We start from the raw sequence: 25,138 nt of genomic DNA, 5'->3' as shown, positions 1-25,138 counted from the left end.
GCAATCTACCTTAATTACCAGTCGTCGGTAATCTACCTTAATTACCAGTCGTCGGTAATCAAGCTTAATTACCAGTCGTCGGTAATCAAGCTTAATTACCAGTCGTCGGTAATCTAGCTTAATTACCAGTCGTCGGTAATCTAGCTTAATTACCAGTCGTCGGTAATCTAGCTTAATTACCAGTCGTCGGTAATCTAGCTTAATTACCAGTCGTCGGTAATCTAGCTTAATTACCAGTCGTCGGTAATCTAGCTTAATTACCAGTCGTCGGTAATCTAGCTTAATTACCAGTCGTCGGTAATCTAGCTTAATTACCAGTCGTCGGTAATCTAGCTTAATTACCAGTCGTCGGTAATCTAGCTTAATTACCAGTCGTCGGTAATCTAGCTTAATTACCAGTCGTCGGTAATCTAGCTTAATTACCAGTCGTCGGTAATCTAGCTTAATTACCAGTCGTCGGTAATCTAGCTTAATTACCAGTCGTCGGTAATCTAGCTTAATTACCAGTCGTCGGTAATCTAGCTTAATTACCAGTCGTCGGTAATCTAGCTTAATTACCAGTCGTCGGTAATCTAGCTTAATTACCAGTCGTCGGTAATCTAGCTTAATTACCAGTCGTCGGTAATCTAGCTTAATTACCAGTCGTCGGTAATCTAGCTTAATTACCAGTCTTCGGCAATCTAGCTAAATTACCCGTCGTCGGCATCTAGCTTAATTACCAGTCGTCGGCAATCTACCTTAATTACCAGTCGTCGGTAATCTACCTTAATTACCAGTCGTCGGTAATCAAGCTTAATTACCAGTCGTCGGTAATCTAGCTTAATTACCAGTCGTCGGTAATCTAGCTTAATTACCAGCCGTCTTTAATCTAGCTTAATTACCAACCGTCTTTAATCTAGCTTAATTACCAGTCGTCGGCAATCTAGCTAAATTACCCGTCGTCGGCAATCTAGCTTAATTACCAGTCGTCGGCAATCTACCTTAATTACCAGTCGTCGGTAATCTACCTTAATTACCAGTCGTCGGTAATCTACCTTAATTACCAGTCGTCGGTAATCAAGCTTAATTACCAGTCGTCGGTAATCAAGCTTAATTACCAGTCGTCGGTAATCTAGCTTAATTACCAGTCGTCCCTGATCTAGCTTAATTACCAGTCGTCGCTGATCTAGCTTAATTACCAGTCGTCGCTAATCTAGCTTAATTACCAGTCGTCGCTAATCTAGCTTAATTACCAGTCGTCGCTGATCTAGCTTAATTACCAGTCGTCGCTAATCTAGCTTAATTACCAGTCGTCGCTGATCTAGCTTAATTACCAGTCGTCGCTAATCTAGCTTAATTACCAGTCGTCGCTGATCTAGCTTAATTACCAGTCGTCGGTAATCAAGCTTAACTTTCAGTCGTCGGTAATCTAGCTTAATTACCAGTCGTCGCTGATCTAGCTCAATTACCAGTCGTCGCTGATCTAGCTTAATTACCAGTCGTAGGTAATCTAGCTTAATTACCAGTCGTCGGTAATCTCGTTTAATTACCAGTCGTAGGTAATCTTGTTAACTTAATATATATGTGTGTGGTCTTTTACCAACTTAACTTGTTAGCTAACACAAGCTTAGGTTCTCTTGTTTTCTAACCACTACGAAAATTGGACCAAATAGCCTTAACCGTGCTATTATCATAAACTGACTCTTATCCATTCTAAAATATCGCAGATTGGAATGGTTTTAAAAATTTTAAATTAAACACACTTAGACTTAATTATAGTTAATGAAAATCGCCTAGCGCCAAGTAAAATGTTGTACCTTTCATTTAAAACCGTTTTCAAGTCTAACAAATGTATAGTTATGTCTATAAGTGCCTGGACAAAATGGCTGTTTGCGAAAAAAATCCCATGTTATTTCTATGGGAAATTTCCAGTTTTTCGTCAAAAGGGCTGATTAATTTTATGGAAATGAAAACCACCCTTAGCAACTTTATTTTTTATAAAATAAACTAATTAATGGATCTCTTTGAAATTTTAACCACATATTGAGGGCCAGAATTGTAGTTCTGTGGATTTTTTTCAAAACAGTTAATACAATACAAAAAAAGTTACATCCAAACAAAAAACCCTCCTTATACATTAAGAGCAGTATGAAGTCTTATCTAAGAGAGCTACCGCTCTCATAGAATAGCAAAAACCTTCACCCGTTCCCTATCTTGTTGGGTTTCCCTAAAGAAGCCTGTCTACCTAGCAAAAAGGCTAGGTAGTCTATAGTTTTGTGGGAGCTGAGCTCGGATATCGTGGAAAACCAGCTGGTTAAAGTTGTCGGTATCGGACTGTCGGTATGGCGTACGTAATTAGGGATAAGATTAAATTAAATAAGTTAACGCAGTGCAACTTTTACCTAAAAGAAGATCCAATAAAGTATAAAAGTCAGTCTAGTCAAACCGTTCAAGTTACTTCTTTTAAACCTAGTACGCCTTCCGAGTTAAGCCTTGGCGTTGTTTACAAATCAAGCCAAGCACATTTGTAACAGGATCTATGATTGGCCTATTATTACGGAGCCTACCCCCGCCCCTAACGCTAGGTGTCGCTTTTCATGCTTTCAATCACATTCCTATGGTAGTATTTGATTCTCCCACTAGAGAGCGTAAAGGTATCGCGGAAACGTCACGCGTCGGTAAATGCGCGCCACTATTAAAGCTCATTTCATCACTCCGGTATGAACTCCTGGTATTACCTTGGAGAAAACTCAATTAGTAAGTGGGAGGAGAACATGCAAACTCTATGCAGAAGGGTTTGTTCCGATCCTTTTCTCACTGTGTCACAATAATGGACCCAACCCGGGGCCATCTTGCTGCGAGGTTATGAAAAGCGCTAACCGCTACGCCACCTCAATCAAAACATGAATATTTGCACTTACGATCTGATGGCCATTTCCTTTATTTCCAGCCTGCCACGGAAGGGCATGATGCCTAGGAAATAATATACTTTTCGGTAACTGTGGGCTCCAACGTAAAAATCAAACTTCGGTTTCTGCTTGCACCCGTATTCTTTTTCCATCAAATCATGAAGCTCACTCTTAGTGGTCAAGATGACCCAAGCTTTATTCTCGATGACCGGGTCGTGTTTGCATTCTTCTACTACATAGGCATCCTTTGCCCATCTAGAGCAGATTTTCTTATTTGGATCGAAATATTTGTAGGCGTCGGTGGTCTGGAATTGAAAACCATATTAAATGACAGATTTTGTTTAGTTATTTTCTTTTATCTCACTGGTGATCCCAGGTCACAAAAAAAACTTATCTCGGTGAAGTATTCGTCAAATCCGAGATATATCCTCCGTGTTCTTATGTTTAGAACATCATTTAAGCTGTCAACTACCAAGTACTCTTTAAGAGTGAAATTTGTTTTCATGTATCCAGACATTTCAAAGGTCAAAAGAAGAGCTCCAATTAGCCAAGTACAGCACAAACATTTCCATAAAAAGTTCTTAGATACTCTGCCGAAAGCTGGAATTATGTTTTGCCGTATTAATCCGTACTACCAGAAGTTTATGACTTCTTATCCTGGGAAGTATTGGACTCTAACCATATCCGGAACCATCTCTGTTAGGAGTGTTAGCCAACTTCTTATTAGGTCCGATCACCGCGCCACCTATGGCATTTCCCTCATTTTGAATTGGCAGGCTGATTTAAGCGCCAGCAGCGGGCAAGTAATGAAACTTTAAGGTGTGTCCTGTGGTTTGAGGTAACGAATCAGAAACGGTGACAAGAACAGCTGTTTTAATAGACTGCTAGAAATTCCGGTCAAACTAGTGTGGGATCCTAGGCCCACGGATTGTAATGGATTTTCATAGAGTTCTAGCCAGACGGCTTTTCAACGATTGGCGCTGACGAAGTTTTGAACACGCCCCACAGTTTGAGTGCCACAGCCTCTCGGCATGGGATTTTTTTCAGTAGATTAGATAGTTTTCCTAGTGGGGAGGAAACTTTCGACCCTCTTTTACGATTGCCATAGGCAATTTTGACTTGCAGGGATGGATACTATATAATGCCTTAGTGTCCAATACTTCCCGGTCATCAACTTCTGGTACTACAAAATTAAGAAAATACTATATTCGTTTTTAATTACTTTTTAAGAAAAAAATCGAAACCACTTCCAGAAGCAAGAGAATCATATCCGAAATATGAAATGATCGTCTCGTTTTGAAGACAGTCTTGTCCCTGGTCTTCCACAGCAAGAGACTGAAGAATACAATTGCAGATAAGAGAAGAACACCTGCCTGTATAAAGTAGAATTTCAGGCTAAAATTTTTCTTTTTTAATCGAAAGAACTTATAAAATAACTAATATATCAATTGGCACCATGTTTATGCAATCTAAAAGATTCATGTAATGAAGTTTCAATAATGACACTTAATTGCTTCCAAGCGAAGCAGTGGTATCTACCCCCATTGAACGACTATTACCATGTGAAGGGTTCGTCCAATAAGGATGGTCCCTGTGTATGGCCTCAATAAAGTGGTCTCTTACAAATTTGAGTTTAACCAATTGTAAAAATCGTAACGCCCTATTCAATTGCTGCCATTGTTGAAATTTGAAATGCTTTGACTTTGAAACGTGCAGGGCATAGACGTAGTTTTGTTAACGCATTTAGGAACTTTCAAAATCGCAATGTCATACACGTATTCACTCAAAATAATTATTGTAATTGTAAAATTTTTAAAACAACTGAGAGGGAATAAATTGAATACCAGTAAAATAAGTGTATTCAATGGAATAGGGTGACCATTGTTCTTATTGTGAATGTAATTTTTGATTAAAAAAAATCAAAATCTAGTCCTTGAATCGATTTTGGTTTAATTCAAGACATTTTTGATTAGTATATTTCTAGTGGTAAGAATATTTTACCATTGATTCGACGAACACTAAAACATGACACTTTATATGTACCTACTAAGACGAGCAGTCCTCCCTATTTAGAAACTGAGCGTGCTGATGTAGACAATATATAGCAAAGCTAATATTTTCTTACTTTCCAGTCTATCCGTAGGAACTGTAAACTTGTGGTTTCTTTTATGATTGGATTGGAAATAGTGATGGCTTCCTCATAATCAAAGAAAACTGGCTCGCTGATTGCTAGAGGTTTGAAAGATCTTTTTTCCAATAATTTACTAACAGATAAAACTTGATCCTGAATGTCCAAAATCTGAGTGAAATATTGTTCAAGAATATTAAAAAATAAAATATTTCATACTTTAAATTTCATACTCATGCACGTTGTTCGAGAGATTAGCATACTTCCTCTCACGTAATTTTCCGCATGCCTTAGTTGTATTAAGAATTAAGTTGTTTGCCAATTCATCCTTTTCCTAAACAAAAATTCCTAATTATGGATATATTCGATACAACTTTAAACCCAATTTGGAAGAGAAAACTTTGGAGAAAACCAGACCTTTCGAAGAGTATACGACATTGTTAAGAGTACTTACCACGAATCGATGAAATGAAGGATAACGATTGGACGAGCAAAAGTGTCCACATACACAAAGAAAATTCCTATTTCAAATATTTGGTTTGGTACGCGTAATTAAATTATAAACAATTTTTATAATTTGAACCGTAAATGTTAATTTCAAATAATACCAGGAATGTATGGAGGAGCTGGAATGGCTAAGGGGGCTCTCGTTGTACCCTTGATGGTGGAAACATAAGGCGAGTCCTTTTTGTTTTTTAGAAGTGTAGCTCCTCCCCCTACGTCTGTTTAGCTGTCTACCGAAGGCGAAAAATGTCATGACTCGTTAAAAAAACCATGGCAGAAGTGACCTTTTAGATTTTTAAAGTTAAATCATGGAAGAACTACGCGTTAGTTCTTCCATGGTTAAATGCGCTGATTCGCCGCCGTTCGCGTTCATATTCGATTCACTCAGCCTAGGTAGAGGACCTAGGGTAGAGGGTGGAGAATTATAGCAAACAAGTTTTTTTTGACAGCCAATGAATGAATGAAAATAATTTAATTGGTAAATACGATTTTTACGTCAGGCTATGACGTCACTAGCGTAAATTAAGCCACGCCAGTTGTTTCCAAGATCATTTCACGCCGATTAGGATATGACCTTAGCCATTCCAACCCCTCCATACATTCCTGATAATACCTTTATCTTAAATAGTCGAAAACATATTTTTTTTCTTCAAGGTAATGCTTCATCTTCAGATGTTTATGGCCTTAAACAGAGATGATTATTCAGAATTGGTGAAAGAAACTAAGATAAGAATTTTTTTAAATAATTGATGTTTTAAAATCGTGTCTTCAATAGTGAAAATCTGAATATAAATTAAATTTCTACACTTATTTTTTACACTTTAATTCCGTCTTTGTCTACATTGACAGTTTTCATAAATAATATTCACGGCTTCCGTATAGGCCTACCCGTTTCTCGAGGACATTAAACTTTGCATTACAAAAGGCGTTGGAGGAAATGCGTATCAGCAGGAGTTCATAATAACCCGAAGTACGAAACTGGTTAAAAAGCCCGTAACAACAAAGTTTCGCCGTAAAGCTCAGCGGATTCATACACCGCCAGGAATGTATGGAGGGGCTGGAATGGCTAAGGGGGCTCTCGTTGTACCCTTGATGGTGGAAACATAAGGCGAGTCCTTTTTGTTTTTTAGAAGTGTAGCTCCTCCCCCTACGTCTGTTTAGCTGTCTACCGAAGGCGAAAAATGTCATGACTCGTTAAAAAAACCATGGCAGAAGTGACCTTTTAGATTTTTAAAGTTAAATCATGGAAGAACTACGCGTTAGTTCTTCCATGGTTAAATGCGCTGATTCGCCGCCGTTCGCGTTCATATTCGATTCACTCAGCCTAGGTAGAGGACCTAGGGTAGAGGGTGGAGAATTATAGCAAACAAGTTTTTTTGACAGCCAATGAATGAATGAAAATAATTTAATTGGTAAATACGATTTTTACGTCAGGCTATGACGTCACTAGCGTAAATTAAGCCACGCCAGTTGTTTCCAAGATCATTTCACGCCGATTAGGATTTGACCTTAGCCATTCCAACCCCTCCATACATTCCTGACACCGCTTAACTCCCAAAGAAATAGTTACCGCCCACGCGCATTAACTTACACACTTCCGGTTTAGCACTATTTTTGTCTTGTGATTTTGGGAGCGAATATGGCTCACGTCTGCTTCTGTCGGAACGGTGTAAATTAGCCTTGGCTAAGAAGTTGGCTTTTAGTCGGGGTTTCTAGTTTTCTACAAAACATTTAAACGATCGTCAATGATGTTTTGTTGTGATATGTGTGAGTGAGAATTCCGTGGTTAAATTAAAACGGTTTGGACAAATTTATTCGCAATATCTTTAATATAAGAATTGCAACGTGTTTCTACGTCCACCATAGCGCCATTTTTCTTTTCGACTGAGATTCCAGCCAACGGAAGTTTTGGAACGAAAACCAAGGAGCATAGATACCACTACGATATACTGTAAGGTTGTATGTCCATAAACAGGCTAATCCTTTCTATGCGCAACGACAGAATCTTGTTGTTCGCGTTTTTACCATTAGCTCTATGGCCAGTTTCATACTTCCCCCCCCCGAAGGGGGTTATTATGAACTCCTGGTATCAGCAATTGCTTTCTACGTAATTTTTGAAAATAATTTTCAACAGTTCTTTTTAATACTTCTATATTTTTCGCTTCGCACAGCGTGAAATCACACATGTCAAACTGAATTTCTTGCCCAACTACCAGGAAATTAACAAAGTATTTCAAATAATATTTATAACTTACATTTTCACAACAAATACGGAGGGATATAATTTTATAGATGCCTTCTTTGATGTTAGGCCTAAAGTAGATTTGTGTCTGTACTTGGCCTTACAAAAGGATGGATTTCTTTAGTCTACCTCACCTTGAGTAGACCGAAATACTTTCACACCTATGAAGCAATTAACTTTTCACTCGGCCAATATTTCCATTTTAGTTCGTCGTATTAGAAAGCACGTAGTCGTTTAAGAGTTCAATTTTTCCGGCGTGTTTGTGTTATACAATGATGTTCGTATTGGTAATACAAAACATCATTATAAAACACAAACACGCTGCAAAAATTGAGTGACGATGACGTCATTGAGAGGTATTACACTGGACGTGTCCGTGAGCGAGTGTGTATCTATTACCGCGCTAGCAGAAAGCAATTTTTGACTTCTACTCCCATCGTTAGGATTAAGAAGTACGCGGGAATAGGCTAGGGTTATGAGAAACGTCTAGCCTCCCAATGGCAGGGCTTCCACCAATGGTTCACGCAAATGCGGATTTTATTATAATTTACTGTGAATCAATCGCCTTATATACCCTAAATTTCCAAAAGCTGTTAAAGAGGCATACGCTTGAATTCAAACGTCAACAATAGCTATAATAAAATTGATTTTCGGAATAGCGTTTCTAAAAAACGACTTAACTAGAATTAAGGTAAATTACTGACGATTAAAATAATTAATATTAATTATATTTATTTAATTATTTAAGAAAAACCTCTTAATTGCATCACGATTCGGAGAGGTTAATTTTGGTTTCCCAACTTGTCAAAAACAGGGTTTCGACAATTGCAACGCTTTTCAGTGAAACGATGTTATATTTGCTTCGTATAATGTTTCAAAATGGTGCCATGTAGACATCGACGATGCTTATGAAGGTACGAGCTATTAACTCATCGCATTGATTCTAAGCGCAAGCTCTCTCCATGAAAGAGACGAAAGAGGGCCATAAAATTCAATTGGAATGGTATATGCCATGTGGAGTTTTATAACAATGGGCCTTCTTATCAGCTTCTTGGACAGATTTAAATCCACGGATATTGTATAGCGCTCGTATATTTTCATGTCAATGTTAACATAAAGATGTTTCATTATAGGATCGACGGCATATTTGTATTTATTTTAGAACATATTGCATTCCGTGTTTATTCAAGTTTCGTTTAGTGGCTTTATGATGAGCAATTTTCAGAGCTAGAGCAGAGAATACGGACTGTTATGTACCTAAGATATACAAGGTCCCATTTCTTCATGCATGTTTCTATTGCCATAAAAGATAAGTGGAAGAAATTAATGATTACAGAAATTCTAATTTTCAGGTTTAAAGACATGATTATAAAACATTAATTATTTTAAAAAATAATTATCTTGGTATTTTTTTTCACCAAAATTCCGTTTGATAAATTTTTTTTAACAGATTATTTACGCTCGACTTGAGTAGACTCGTCAGGGATTTTTAAAGGAATAATATTAGATTTTCATAGTTTTAAATAAATAAAAATTGAGAAAAATTTATCTTTCTTTTTTAATTTGAAGAAAACGGGATATAAACTAGGTATACTCGGGGTATAATGACATTATAACACCTAAAAAAATATTTTTTAAGTTTGATGGAATTTGGAAAACAACAAAGGTAACTGATTTTTTTACTGTCTTGTAATCATGTCTTTAAATATGTGTACTTCAGCCTTACTTTTTTCAGTCTTTCTCTACAATGGAAGTTTGATTACTAATTTACTAGCAGCAAGTCGATTGAGCGTTGCTGTTTAGCCCGTCTTAATATTTATTACTTTTAGGACAAAAATTTTAGAAGGCACTGGCATTTTACACACTAAAAAATATGACATCAGCTGAAATATTTTGACACTATTTGTTGAAAAGGTTTTTTTCTACATTTCTGGTTGTCACTTTTAAAGATGACTGTAGATTTGTAAAAATAATTCTTTGCACTGTACGTACTAATACATCTCTTAGAATATCATCCATGAACGATGGATCTCTAAAGTGACTGGTAAACGGCAGAGATTCCTCTTCATAGGACGTTTGCTTTGTAAAAAAAAAAAATAAAAAAAATAACGGGTATGGTCTACGTCGTGTAAATTTCTTTTCAATAGGTTTATGAAGAATCACAAAAGATCGAATGACCTTAAGTGTTTCCAAATTCACAACCCCATCCTTTCCCCCGATGCTATGCTAGAGAGGGCTCTGTTTTTACAATGGAAGCCAGGCGTTTTCCGCTCCCTTTAGAGGTCAAGCATTCATGAAGACAAAGTTGCTTCGCTATATATAGTTTCCAAAACTAATTTGGAGAAGAGAAAGCTGAAAAATCAAGATTAAAATTGTTCGATGACTTTATATTTAGTTATTTTTGAAATAAGTAGTTGCGGTTGTTGTTTACCAATAAAAACCTTTTCACATTTTCATTGACACGTATATGTATGATGAATCGCTCTCAATATGTGCCACCCCATTTTCCGGAAAATGGATCATATTTGGGTATTGAATCAATAGAGTTCGAGGACTAACGACTCGGTTTTCGTATTTTTGGTACTCCACGAAAAACAAGTTAGGTGCTCTGAATCTCCTAACCCAGTTTTTTACTTGCTGACATACAATCCTGAATCGAATTGTAGGCCAAGTACTGATACCTAACCATTTCTAATCATTTAATGCGAAATACGAATCCAATATATACCGTTGTCATCAAGGCAAAACGCTATAAGTTGACTTTCAGCTCACATAAACGATGTCCTTTGACGCATTCTGTCTTTTTTTCTTCGCGGGGTTCTTCGTTGCCTCGAATGGCTTTGGTAAGAGTAAGAAGTATTATTTTTATTTTAGATCTATCTTGCAATTTAAAGGTTCAATGCAAAAATCTTCATAGATAATTGGCAAATCAACATTTTACCTAGGAGGATATAGGGGTGAAGGAGTCTTCGACTGCCCGTTCTTATGGCGTTTTCCTTTGGGTCCTCGCGGAGCGCTCCCATGGAGGAATAAAACTAGGAGATCCTATTCTTCAAAAACAGTCTTTAACGAAGCTGGAAACTACTACTACCATTTTTATTGCTCCTTGGGAGCGCTCCGCGAGGACACAAAGGAAAACGCTATTAGAGCTCAGGTTTCGCCCTCTACGATGGGAGATTCGTGCAGGCGCACCTAGTTACATTGGTTACGCGCATCACGTGACCGCGCAAATCCAATTAAAAAAAATAGCGGGTTTTTCATGCTAGCTTAGGCCTTTGAAGCAACGCCGCCTATATTACGTGTTCACTGCACATGTAGAGATATTTTTTAATTTTATCGGGCGTTAATTCGACCCTCCCACAGGCTTTAATCCACCTTAAACACTTATCTAGTAGAGTGTTTGGTGTTGGGAAAGAGTAAAAAACCGTTACCTTTAATTCAGTTTTATCTAAGAACCATGATTTACTATTAATAAAAAATAAAATAATGATAAATGTTCCGTTAAAGCACTAAAAAATGCAGCGCCTTTAACAAAAATTACAACAAACGAACAGACGACGCCCGATGACGATGAGCGCGGAACAAGGTGCGCGGCTAAGAACCTCCCAGAACGGACGATAATCTGTAAGCGCGTTTCAATTTGAAAACGGGCAGTCGAAGACTCCTTCACCCCTATATCCTCCTAGGTTAGTATATGGCGCTGTAGGTTAGCTGTGGCATAGGGGCTAGCCACCACTCCTCTATGCATTGTAAAGGGACCCACCTGTAAATAAGCTACAGGCTTAGTGTGGAAATCCCTTCGTAGACAAAGCTAAGATTATATGATTTGCGAAATTAGGATAAGATCATAAGTTTATAATATACAGTATGTTCCATATTTATAATTCGTAATGATAGAGATTTACTGAGAACTATTTCGAGAACGACGCAAGAATTGACTACACTCGGTTTATTAGTCCATCTTCCTATTTATTCTGTACTAAACCTTTGACTGCGTCTCAACAGGCGTCGGCTTACGAGAATCTAAGGCGTTTCACCTTCGTCACTTCATGACAAGCTCTCAGTAACTAGTGTCAAACTTATGGAACATAGCTTATGAATTTATGATTTATCGATGCAGCGATTGATCTAGTTTATAAAATACCTTATTTTCCCAGAATAACTATGATTTCCAATTTCACTATTTTTTTCTCAGGTAATATAGGTACAAAATTTGATATCGTTTAGCCAAGGCCCCAAACAAGTCACGAGAACGTTCAAAGACTCCACTATTTCCAGTTCCCTTATAAATATGCTTGTTCTTTGGAACTTATTGTTAACTAGCTTCACAATTTAATTGTCTCGTCGTAAGAAATCGTGTTACTTATTTAAATTTTTAATAAAGCCATCCAGAAGACAAAAAGAAGTTCTGGCTACGAAGATAATGATGGACATATGGATAATTATGAAAACGGCTATGACCAAGGTCAAGAAGAGGACGCTGGATATTTTTATGTAGATCCAAAACCTTATTTAAACCAAAAGCAGCTTGAACAATTAAAGATGTATGATTCTATTTACAACGAAGCTAACCAAAAAGTCAAGTAAGTAAATTTAAACTTCTCTTTACACGAGAATTTTTTTTAAAAATGTTATGTTTAAATCCACTAATAGATGCCCAACCACTATCAGCGCCGATGCTGGAAATAATAATTTTGCATCACTTCCGCTCGCATTTCAGGGTGATATTTCTACCTTTTTCTCCGTAATAGCTAAACTTGTATGTTCTCCGGCTTCAGTTGCTAACAATTTAAATTTCAGTTATTAAAAAAATTGTAAATTATTAATAATTGTATTCACTCTCGGCCTAATAAACATTACATTTAAAACCAATAATTGTAACAGCAATTAATAATTTATAGTCTCTTATGATAACTGTCCTTTATTTCTTAAAGGGAGGATGAAGTGGAAAATCAAGTGATTTTTTATCGATTCTTCTTCTAATGAAATTCTCGTGCCACGCTCCGTGTCGAATGAAATTTATCGCGAGATTTGATAAAATTTGCGCGTGATTCGTGGCGCGAGACATGGAGCGTGCCTCGAGAATTTTGTTAACAAAAAGGCAGGGCGTTACACGATTGGTCGGAGGGGGATACTTCAAATTATTCTTAAAATCGGAACCAAATTTGAATTTTAAAGTCATTATTAAATATATTATAATATTATTAATAATATTCCTGAATGTTTCACTGTGCAGACTGGTCTTATAATTAGAAGAAGAATCGATAAAAAATCACTTGATTTTCCACTTCACCCTCCCTTTAAGACGGAATATCCAGTATGTGAATCCAAAGACGTTAGAAATGACCTCAAACAATACGGGCTTGATGGACCGGTAACGTTGAAGCCCTATCTAACGTCGTTGGATTCACATACCGGATGTTCTGTCTTAACCATGTATTAAACAGACGATACTGCTCCTCCCTGTTGGATAGGGTCTGTTAAACAAAAACATTTGATGTTTTTACATGTACTGATTAATAATTAAAATTTGCATTTGCTAATAAGGCATTTATAAGTTTCTAACTTCACTCATTGGCAGTGGCGCCATCATTTGGTGGGCTATTGCCGAGGGGTCGGACGTTTTGGAAAAAGTATATGGGATTTTGAAATCCAATTTAATTTCTTCGGATTTTGTTGGATTTCATTTAATTTCGTCGGATTTTGTTTGATTTCAAAATTTGGTAAAATCCAACGGATTTCGTCGAATTTTGAGATATCTCCCGTGATTCCGTCAATTTTGCTATTTTTACAATGATTTCGACGGATTTTGGGATATTTCCCTTGATTTCGCTAAATTTTGAGGTTTTTTCCGTGATTTTGTAATTTCTTTTGATTTTGGATTTCGTGAATTCTAGCTGTAATGGATTTCACGATTTCACGTTTATTATGATTTGACCTAAGCCATTCCAACTCCCCTCCTGGTTTAGTAAACATAGCCGTATATTTTTCTAGACTTGAATTGGATTTTATGGCTTTTTTAGAACTTATCGGTTAGTAGGTGTGTTTGTATGTAGTTCACCAACAAGCAACTTCCCTTCGTACTTTTTATTGACACACATATTTAATAAGTAAATAACACTGGGGAAAAAATGGATCACATAAAGGTTATTGAATCGATTAAGTTCGAGGACTAACACAGTTTTCTCATATTTGGTTTTATACGAAAAATAAGTTGTGTTCTGAATTAACTATAGCCTAGTTTGTTAATTGCTTACATAGAATCGTGATTATTATTGTAGGCCAAGTACTGATACCAAAAAATTTAATGAGAAATGTGAATCCCATATATACCTGAATCATCAAGGTAAAACTATATTCAGTTGACATTCACCTCACTTGAATGATGTCCACCTTTGCTACCTGTCTTTTGTTTTTCTGCTTGGTGTTGTTTATTTATGGGAATGGTCTTGGTAAGAATTTGAAAGGCTCTGTTTTATTTTACACCTTAGTTGCAATTTAACGATTGCAACTTTGCAAGAAGACTAAATGCACCACCAGGGAACCCAGGAAAAAATTTGAATTCCTTATAGGATAAATTTGTATATTTTTTTCCAGAATTATAGGATATCCTATAGTTTTATAGGAGAAATAATGGGGTTTTTAGGAAAATATAGGACTTAAAATGTTCATATATAATACTATTTTGGATTAAACTATCAAGAAAAAATGTCAAAAAATAGCAAATTGGATTTTACATTGAGAAGAGGAACTTAATTAAAATAAAAGTATGACAATGGCCATAGAGCCTGTGTTAAAAAACGCGGACATCAAAGTTTCGCCAATAACTATTTAGTTTACTAGTAACTGATGGACTTGCAAACTCGCGACTGAAAGTAGTTCAGACATTTATGTTCCTTGGTTTAACCATAGCCCACTCGATCACGCGCATCACGACGCAAGCTGCTCGCGCTATAGCTAAATTACCGAGATTTGTTTTTTAAACGTATCTAGTTTTATGTGCTTCGATAACCATACTTAAATCCACATTATACCTTCAAATACTTTTTAAAACATTACCAGTTACTCTGTCCTGACTACAAACACAAATCGAGATAGTTCTAGCATACACAATAGCAGACGACGGTAACCGCGTAACCGCGTATTAACACAAGACCTATTTTAAGGGAATGAACAGGCCCAGTATAGCTACGCCAATAAAACGGTCAACTACGGCGCAACCCTGATGACTCGCGACTTTTGGCCATTTTCATACTTTTCCTCTCATCCACTTTTGATATAACGTATAAAAAATGCTGAGCGAGCAAAGCGAGCTCCGCAATTTCCGTGTCTTGTCAAATGTGATCTCGCGAGATAAAAGACCTAAATTTTGATAAATTTGATGGTAAACTATACGAAAATTTCGATTAAGTCAGAAATATGGGATATTATAGGACCTTTCATGAAATTATAAGATAATTTATAGGACCTTTCCTGAAATTATAGGATAATATAGGACCTTTCACGAAATTATAGGATAATATAGGACCTTTCCGGAAATTATAGGATAATATAGGACCTTTCATGAAATTATAGGATAATATAGGACCTTTCATGAAATTATAGGGAAATATAGGACAGATTCAAAAATATTGGATTTTAGAGGAAATATGCTGGGCTCCTTGCACAACCCATGGTTGTTCTTCGGTAAATCGACTTTTACAAAAGTTGCCCTGAATGCACCTTACAGACGTCATTATGGAAAACAAGCCTGTAACAAACGCAAAAGCCCCTGAGTGAACTCAGTAGTGATTTTTTTTTCTTCTTTCTTTTAAGAACATTAAGTAAAATTCGGATCTAATTTAGGTCCAAATTGAATGAGATATTTACCCAGTAAATATGAAATTCAATTCCAGTATGATTTTTTGAACAAACGTTGATTCGGTTTAGTCAGTTAATCATAGAATTACAATTAAATTTTTACAAAAGCCATCCAAAAGACAAAAAGAACTTTTGGTTACGACGAAGACGAAGAAGCTAATGGTAGTTACGACGAAGAAAGTTACGAAGAAAGCTATGAAGAGGACGAAAAATACATTTATGTAGACCCCAGAGAATATTTAGACCAAAAGCAACTTAATAAATTACAGATGTACGATTCTACTTACAATGATGCTTCCCAAAAAGTGAAGTGAGTATTTGCACTTGTCTTTTCTTTTTAACATTTAAAATAACGTAATCCTTAAATCCAACAATAGATGCCCAACCACTATCAATGCTGATGCTGGTTCTTATAATTTTATATCAGCTCCTATCAGCGCAAAGGCTGATGTTCCTATCTTTATCTCCGAAATACTTAAAGTTATATATGCAGTCAGGTTTCACTACTTCAGAATTTATACATTGGCGATTAAACAGTATTGTATTAGCTCTTGGTACAGCGTTGTGTAAAATTTCAATGAAAAACCATATTTGTAACTAAAAATTTGGAAATAAAAAAATGTAAAGGGTATGAGAAGCTTCGTTTGAAAAACCTCTGATTTATATAACAAAAGATAGAATTAATTACTGTGAATTCAAAAATATCAAGCTTTTAATTCTCCGATTTCTGGTTATTTGGCAATATGCATTTGAAAATGATTCATATGAAATTATTTGAAATCCACTTTTTAAGAAAGGCTAAAACGTTTTCCTGTTTTTGACGTCACACACGCGAGATGGTGCCACTCTCTCCGCTATCAGGTCCAGAGTTTAGACAGGGGAGAGGCATGGACAAAGCTCGAGACGCGTATACCTCGCGCGTATAGGATTCCGCGCTTTTTTTCCTCACGTCATAGTGATGTCATAAAACAGACGAACAAGCTCGACAAGACAACATTGTTGATATATCGAAACTGAGTTTTCGTGATTTTCCAATGGATTTTAAAAATAGAAACTTTGGTTCAATAGACGAATTCGGAAACCCCATACTCAGAAAACAACTTTCAGGGGCGCTAGCCATATCGGGGGCAATTATTTGTAATAACACTTCACGGTAGATGGCGCTAAAAGACTTGCTCTTGATATTAATTATTTTCCTAAAAATTTTTCGTGTTATTTTGCGTTTGTATATACACAAATAAATTTGTACCTAAGGTCCAAACTTATTTATGTCAAAATTGATATAATTACTATAATTGCAATTAGTTATTAGTTCTCGTTTTGAAGTGTAGGGGAGAAAAGCGCACTCTCATGCTGAATGGCTAGAATTACGCGCCAAGTCACTAGCATCGTCTGCTCACGGGTTCATGTACAACTTGTGGTGTTTATAATAACTCCAGGATAAAAGTTTTAAATTGTTTAAATTTTATTTTAATTAGAAATATAATAAGTTTAAGTAAGCCTTGGTCAAAACTATGAGTTCGAGAACTAGGAGCCCTCGCTATGCTAGGAAAGCTTGCTGTGTTTTATATTGCACCCAGAGAGGTGATTCAGAAAACGTAAATACAATTAAAAACTAAAATTTGAGAGTTTAAGGCTACGTTATTATTAAAAAATTGTTTCAGATTTCATATCATAAAGTTCCTTCCTTAAAAAATTCCGCAATGAGATGTCTATGGCTGAAGAGAATTCGGCGTCGAGATTATATTTATAAACCGGTGAAGCACATTTTAGTATGCTCCAAGCATTTTAAACCGTCTGATTTCAAAACTTCTAATGGGAAATTTGGGAATAGACCAAAATATTTGAAAGAGGGAGCTGTACCTTCTATATTTCCGTGGGAGTTTTCTCATCAAACTAAAGTTACCAACACCATGGAATCAACATCTATTAAAATCCCTAAAAAATATGAAAGCACCGTAGAAACAACATCAAAAGAATATACCACAGAGCAAAACAATAGTTCAAAAAACAACCATTGTAGCGAAGAAAGCATAACACCCATAGCAGAAGACCAGGAATGTGTTATAGAACCAATGTTGTCTGATATAGTTACAGTTGTTGAGTCACTGAATGATTATGTGAGTTCTGAAGACCAATGTACTAAAGATTTATCGGAGAAGCATTTTGACCAACCAGAGAATAATGTTAAATGTAAATGTGCTGAAACAATAAAAGAGCTGAAAGCAACCATTGAAAAACTAAAGAGAGTAATTGAGGTACAAAATTTCAAGATGAACAAAGTGGAAAAAGATTTACGTAATGCGAAGAACTTAAAAAAAGTCAAAAATATTGATTTTAAACCGAGCATAGAGAGAATAAAGAATAACAACAAGGACATAGCATTTTACACAGGATTACCTAACTATGAAAAACTCATGGCTTTATACCATAGGCTAAATCCAGGTCCAATGGGGGAAAATATAAATTTATGGAATTGTGGCAACGTTTCACAGCACACAACGCCTACAGGTCGTCCCAGAAAACTCAGCGTAGAAGATCAGTTTCTACTTGTTTTGATGCGTCTACGATTGGGTCTATTTGTTTACCGGATCCATATCAGACCAGGAAATAACTAGACGTAGTGGCTTTCTGAAGTTGAAATTTTCGGCAAATGATAGTGTCATGGCTGATAAGGGTTTTCTCATTGAAAAAATGTTAGACAAGATTGGTGTGAAATTAAATATACCACCATTTTTGAGCGAAAAAGGCCAGTTTAGCAAAGAAGAACTAGAGAAATCTCAAAAAATTGCAGCCCTGCGCATTCATGTAGAACGACGAATTGCGCGAATAAGAGGGTTCCACATCCTTAACCGTCCTGTTCCCTTAACTCTTGCTCCGGTTATTAACCAACTCTGGACAGTTGTAACTCTATTGACCAACTTTCAAAATCCTCTCATCAATGTCACAGATAATTTATCTCTGAGCTCCCTCGAAGATGATGAATTTTACGAAGAAATAACAGTACCTATTCATGAAGAGTTGGATAATTTCGAAGAAGAAATTAAGCAACCGGAAAATGAGTCCTTAAGCGACGAACCAAATGGTTTTACTTCAGATGAATATGAAAATAAGGAAGATGTATCTTTAATTAATTTGGATACTTCATTTGAGGAAGGTAACTAATGTATGTTAAAAAAACCATTGTGCCATACAATTTTTGTAAAACATAATTGTAATAAACTTTAAGACACATGTACAATTCAGTAAAATCATTTTTAGCAACTTTGACAAATTTGAACATTTCAAACTTGGGCCATTTTAGGAACTTTCATAAAATTGCACAATTTAGACTAACAATCTTAGGAACCAGAGACAATTGCACACTTTAGACTAAAAATCTTAGTCCTGAACTTTGATTTTAACGATTTTAGGAACTTTATTTTTTATTATAATTAGCTAAATTAGGCAGCATGTACGTGAAAAAAAATGCCTTTAAAATGGATTCCATCTTTTTCCACTTCTCAGCATTGAAACGAACCCGAATAATAATCAACCCAGCAGGCATATATGTAACATAATCACACCATTTAAATCCTGATAGACCCATTTGTCCCATAATTTGATAGTAATGATTATGGTTTTCGTCCAAAACTGGTTTTCCATCAACAATTTTTACGTGAAATTCTTCTTTTAAAAGATCCGTTGGGTTTTTATCTCGCTTTGACCATGGGCATTTAATTTCCAAAAGTCCGTAAGGTTCGTCTTCTTTTGGGTCATGTATTAAACCATCAGGAGAAGTACCCAGCCATGGTTTTGCAGGATCAATAATATATCCAGAAGTGTGCACAGTGACATTATGACCAATGCTGATTAGTTTTTCCCTATATTTCATTCTGGCAATCGGTTCATTTACTCTCCCATATTTGATTGCATGCAAATGACTGATATCTTTGGGTTGAACTATATTTTTTACACCAACTTGGGTCCAAGATTGGTTTTTCCTTTTGCAAACCAAACCATAAATTGACGAATTTAGTCTGGTGGCGCGTGCGTTTTTCCAAGCGTCTGATTGAGCTTGTTCTCTAGTAGATAATTCTAGCTCTCTCACATCCTCACAAGAAACTATATTTTTCTAGAAATGTATGTGGAAATTATATGTTTTAATAAGAATTTATGAAAATATATATTTATTATATACCTTCATTATTATCAATTCTGAAGGATTAAATGCTCTTGTATGCTTGTTTACATTCCAAATTGTAGAGCCACATGAGTCCTGGTGTGTTTTTATTGGAAATCTTGGTTCAATATACACATCCGTAAGTAAAATATGACTGGGAAAAGGCTGAAGGTTATGGATAGTTTCAAACCCATCTTCATTTACTGATAGCTGTAAGCTAATAGGTGATCCCTCTGGAGCATACCCCATCCTAGTATTAATCCAATTATATTCTTTAGGTTGTGGTAATATGCTTCCCCAGCCGTCTTGAAATCCACTCGAATTAAGATTATTTATTAAATCTTTTGTCACTGTTGCCACCTCCTTTTGATCCACTGTAGAACTCTCGTACATTTTGCACAAGAGAGGTTTGTTTTTGCCACCTTCTTTGGGCGCTTGGAAGTTAATGTCTATCACAGAAAAAGGGCGTATCTTTTTACCCCTGGGCCGATTCCACTGCTGTGGTTTTTCTGTACATGAAAGCTCTCTTGGGGGATTTGCTATATGTTTTTCACTTAAAAAAGCTAACAGCCTAAGCAACGCAACACCATGGTTACAAGTACCATTAATTCCAGCTGGACATCCACAATATTGATCCAAAATTAAAGGACTTGATATTTTTAATGCAGCGCAAACTGTGTAGGGATTTTCATTTTATTTCTGACTTTTGAAACATAGGGCTTTAACAAAGACTCTGTCATTCTCACTGAAATGTTGAAATGAATTAACTAATAATAATGCCTACATCAAAATTTGTTAAACTCTTTTACTTACACTTCTGCTTTGCTCATTAATGAATCAGAAACAATATATTCCTCAATAAAAAAATTGTAGCTTCTACGAAAATGCTGTTGGGTTCCCGATTTAGAAGAATAAAATGCCTTTATGTCTTTAACCGTTAATAAGGGCACTTCTTTTAGGCATTTCTTGTAACCCACAATGGGAAATACTAAACCACCTTCTATTGCGGAATTAAAATTCATTACTAAATGAAACTTAAGCTTAACTACTATCAACAGTTAAACACAAAATCCGCACAAACTCAGACGGACCCGTGAGCAGACGATGCTAGTGACTTGGCGCGTAATTCTAGCCAATCAGCATGAGAGTGCGCTTTTTTTAAACCGATCTCCCCTACACTTCAAAACGAGAACTAATAACTAATTGCAATTATAGTAATTATATCAATTTTGACATAAATAAGTTTGGACCTTAGGTACAAATTTATTTGTGTATATACAAACGTAAAATAACACGAAAAATTTTTAAGAAAATAATTAATATCAAGAGCAAGTCTTTTAGCGCCATCTACCGTGAAGTGTTATTACAAATAATTGCCCCCGATATGGCTAGCGCCCCTGAAAGTTGTTTTCTGAGTATGGGGTTTCCGAATTCGTCTATTATATTAAAAACTTGATATTTTGTAAGTAGAGACTTGAAAGTGTAACATAATACCACTTTCCTCAAACATGTATATATGCTTAGTATCCTTTCAGGGTAGGTCTATTAAAGTAACATCCTTTCCATATCTTGAAGTCTTCTAGTCTTATACACATAAATATCTACACATTGACACCTAATGTTCTTAACATAACTGCCCTTTATTTTCTTGTTTTAGGGGCCATTGTTAGGAAGTCCATACCTCTGTATCTAAATGTTGCAAACCCCATGTTCGTTGACACTTTACACTCAGTTTGCTCATAAAAACACAACACACCCTTCGATTTATCAGGGATCAAAAAACCCGGGTTTCTTTAAAAAAGCCCAGCCCACCGGGTTTTATTGGGTTTTCTATCTTTAGCAGTTGCGTGCATTGTAGAAATTGACTTTCAAAAACCACTGCTATTTAAAAACAGTCTTAAAATGTCTCATTAAAAATAATAAATATCATTAATTAGTACTTTTAAAGCTGACACAACGAATATCTAACAGATATCTTAAACTATCATTAAAATGAAATTATTCTAGCATTCAAATTCATCAAAATTCAAGATATTAGTGATGGGTTTTATCAGAAGTAGAATAAGGCACTAGAAGTATTGAGCTAACCAAATTCTTCACTTGGCGAAAGTGAATATTCTTGATAACACACCAACGGTTGGCCCTCTGGTGGCGGTTTCTGAATTTTCCCTCCAAAACGTGAGACGCTCGTGGTGGTAGACGGCCGAACTAGATTCAAGCACCCGCATCCGTTTTCCACGGCTTTAGGAGGAGGGGAAGGGGGTAGGAAATATTTTTGGAACTCCACCAATGTTTTTCTCTCTAGTGTAGGCGCGATTGAAGCGGCATAAAATCCTCAAATTTGTTCACTAATGACAGGATCTATTACCAATGCTAGAGCTCTTTGCTTCTAGTCTCATCCTACTTCTGGTTTTATTAAGTGGGTTTTTATGGTGGGTAAAACCCAGTAAAACCGGCGATTTCTTTGGGCTGGGTTTTTTAATTCGAACCCTGCAATTTATGGCAGACTTATCATAAACACCAAGTATGAGTTTAATCTAGAGATATTACAATATATTTCCCTCTCTATGAAATCAATTTAAGACCTTTTCAGACGATAAAACTTATTGACTCATTTGGATGAGTTAACTTGAGTTAACTAGTTCGGACGTGTGAACAAAAGTTGGACAAGTTGAATCAAGAAATTGCCAATTTTATACAGACAAATTTTTGTTGATTAATTTTTATTTTTGACCCATCTAGTTGATTCAATAGTTGTATCGTCTGAGAAAGCCTTAACAGTCATGGGTCAAGGCAAAACCTCAACAATTATTCTCCTTAGCCTACCCTATTTGATTCAGCATTGTCGATTTACTTAAAATGTTGAGCTGCTTTGAAAATGAGATTTTTCCACGCTGTAGCTCAAGCGTGAAAATATTTCGTGACCTGAAACTAAAAATGTATTGACTTGCACTCCCAAGGCTCACAAACGTCTGCTCTTTTTCTTGGAGCCTACTTAGTTATTTACCTGTACTCCCTACACGCGAATTTAAGCAAAATTTCAAAGCTCAAGATTTGAAATTAATAACAGAAAGCAGCAGCAAGCGCGTTGATTCACGACCATATTTCGACTTCAGCATTTTTAGAGGAATGAATAAATAATGTAGAAATGAGTAAAATCAATAACTGCAAATACTATTTGATTTTCTGCGCCATTTTTCAGGCTACGTACGTAACAATTACACTCCAAAATTTGGAGTCATTTTGTGGTCGTAAACCATTGCTATTTCCAGATATTCGTACCAAATTCAATGGGTAAAGTTGATGCCCCAAACCTGTGTTAACAATTTAAATTTCAGCTTACCAGGTTTGTATGTTGTATTAACAGACGTAATTTGTACATCATTCAAGATAGTAAAATATGATTCGATGAAAATTTAGATTTCCCCATTGAAGTGAATATAAGCCTGAGAGTTTTGGCCATATATGACATCTCGGAGGAGAAAATGGTAGTTAGAATTTTGTTGACTTCTAAATAAAGTTTGCTTAATACATAAGAAGAAAATAGAAGGTAGAGCTCGGCATTATCTATCCATTACCCACGTATTTTTTCTTTATCCTTACTCAAAAATTATCCACAGAACTTACATGTTAAATGGTATTATAATCCACAACTTTGTTTATAAATAATCGGTTATCCACCAATTTGTGGATAATGGATAGAAAATGCCGTGATCTCTCTAATAGAAGGAAGACAATCTGTATCCTCTTAGTACTTTAGTTATGTAACATGATTCTTCTCAGGCTTACCCCTTTTTTGTTTGCTCTGCGGCTCATCAAACTTCAGATGGGCATCGTACCCTGGTAGGGTGAATTCTATAACTGTTGGGTACTAAATCCTCGGCAATCAACCCACAAACCTTGATTTTCTTGACGTGGTACAAAAATCCACAAGCGCATGCGCCTTGGAAACAGTTAAGCGCTAATAGAGTAATGATAGGGGGACTATTTATCGTGTATGTGATTCGGTTTAGTAACCTTGGTCCAAATGTTAATGTGAATGTGGAAAGAATCATGTTACAACTACCCCGCTTTGTGGTACACTTCTCTCGAAGAGAAGTATCGTAAATTTCTGTTAATATTAATTTGTTTTTAATTAGGAATTTGGAATGCAAATTCACTTGCTTGAAATTTGGAAAGATCCATTTATAGTTTTCCCGGATTTTAAAGAAGAAAATCGCATAATTAGCAAAAGCATCCCAAAACAAATTTCCGATTGCGTATGGAAGCCTGATACTGTGTTTAAAAATGTTAAGAACATAATGCTTTACCATGATTACGCTCCTAACGTCTATTACAAATTAGTTCAACCAGGAAATAGGATTGTTAGACGAAGCAGGTAATAAGTCTTGGAAACTGAAGTTCCACTGACATTTCTGTTACATACAGTCATAAGAAAATAATATATATCTCCCTATAAGTATGAAAGGTAGTACATTTTCATACTACAGCATTTGCTTCCAAATTTGGCGCGCTTACGCTTTTATGCCCCGTGGGAGAAGTTTCGGTACTACGAGAAAAAGGGGGGGGCGAAACCACCGCCGCCACCTAAGGTGTCCGCGAAAGGCACGATGGGCCGGGGAAATATCGCCGCGCCCGTAGAGACACAAGATGCTCCTTACCTCGTACCAGTGTAGGCGCTAGCCTCGTTCGTCAAAATCTGGCGCCATCTATTAATTTATTATGATAATTTTGACATGTACTTAATCAGTTATAATTATCATAATAATAACTTCTAAACCTTTAACTATTTAATTACAATATAAAATTTAAAAATTTTCTAAAAAAATATTTCATCTTTTTAACGCCAAAAACTCTTACAAATTTCAATGGAAGAAAATGCTGTTTACATGCATGGGTTAAATAGAGAGTCTCGTACTTATAGGGAGCTATATATTATTTTCTTATGCTACAGTATATTTCTAAAATTTTTCCAGGTTTAAAGTTACTACTTCATGCCCCATGAAATTCGATTATTACCCAATGGACTCTCAACAATGTTCTTTAGATATTTCAACTGGTACATGAAGATTTAACCTTTACATAAACCTTTAAAATCTAATTTGTAAATTATTGCTTATACAGATTACAGTAGGACAAGTGAGATTATCATGCAATGGTCGCAAGAATTTTTTAGCACCATAACTGATAAAACCCCATTGAACTTCGAAATTACCTCTCTGCCTAAAACAAAGTCTCAGACTAATTCCTCAAGTAATTCTCATGTATTTAAATACATGGTATTCCTGATAAGTCTACCATATATTACAGAGTGTGTTCTTTGAGTCAAACTGAGTGGAAAGTGTCAAAAAACA

The 25,138-nt window shown here is 36.0% G+C and overlaps 2 protein-coding genes across 2 annotated transcripts; one reads left to right on the top strand and one right to left on the bottom strand.

The window, feature by feature from the left end:
* Nucleotides 1-16,680: 16,680 nt before the first annotated feature.
* On the top strand, nucleotides 16,681-18,240 carry LOC149616307 (uncharacterized). Its single transcript, XM_089856300.1, has 2 exons — nucleotides 16,681-17,220; nucleotides 17,287-18,240. Exons 1-2 carry the CDS (start codon nucleotides 17,137-17,139, stop codon nucleotides 18,238-18,240), a joined length of 1,038 nt encoding a protein of 345 aa, XP_089712426.1. The 5' UTR covers nucleotides 16,681-17,136.
* Nucleotides 18,241-18,818: 578 nt separating this feature from the next.
* On the bottom strand, nucleotides 18,819-20,117 carry LOC149616306 (uncharacterized). Its single transcript, XM_089856301.1, has 3 exons — nucleotides 20,029-20,117; nucleotides 19,803-19,949; nucleotides 18,819-19,736 (listed from the first exon to the last, which is right to left on the bottom strand). The coding sequence occupies exons 2-3, from the start codon at nucleotides 19,806-19,808 to the stop codon at nucleotides 19,041-19,043; spliced, it is 702 nt and encodes a 233-aa protein (XP_089712427.1). The 5' UTR covers nucleotides 19,809-19,949; nucleotides 20,029-20,117; the 3' UTR covers nucleotides 18,819-19,040.
* Between the last annotated feature and the right edge of the window lie 5,021 nt (nucleotides 20,118-25,138).

This window comes from Phalangium opilio, unplaced genomic scaffold (genome assembly GCF_054372755.1).
Source record: "Phalangium opilio isolate 3A_F unplaced genomic scaffold, DU_Popi_V2 ptg000217l_1, whole genome shotgun sequence".
NCBI lineage: Eukaryota > Metazoa > Arthropoda > Arachnida > Opiliones > Phalangiidae > Phalangium > Phalangium opilio.
This window is presented reverse-complemented; position numbering and strand designations above follow the sequence as displayed.

What these genes read in the sequence shown, in the direction of transcription:
- LOC149616307 (XM_089856300.1), top strand. Translation starts at nt 17,137, where the DNA reads ATGAGTTCGAGAACTAGGAGCCCTCGCTATGCTAGGAAAGCTTGCTGT. An exon ending in AGAGAGGTGATTCAGAAAAC is followed by an intron (nt 17,221 to 17,286) that starts GTAAATACAATT and finishes AAATTGTTTCAG; the next exon opens with ATTTCATATCATAAAGTTCC.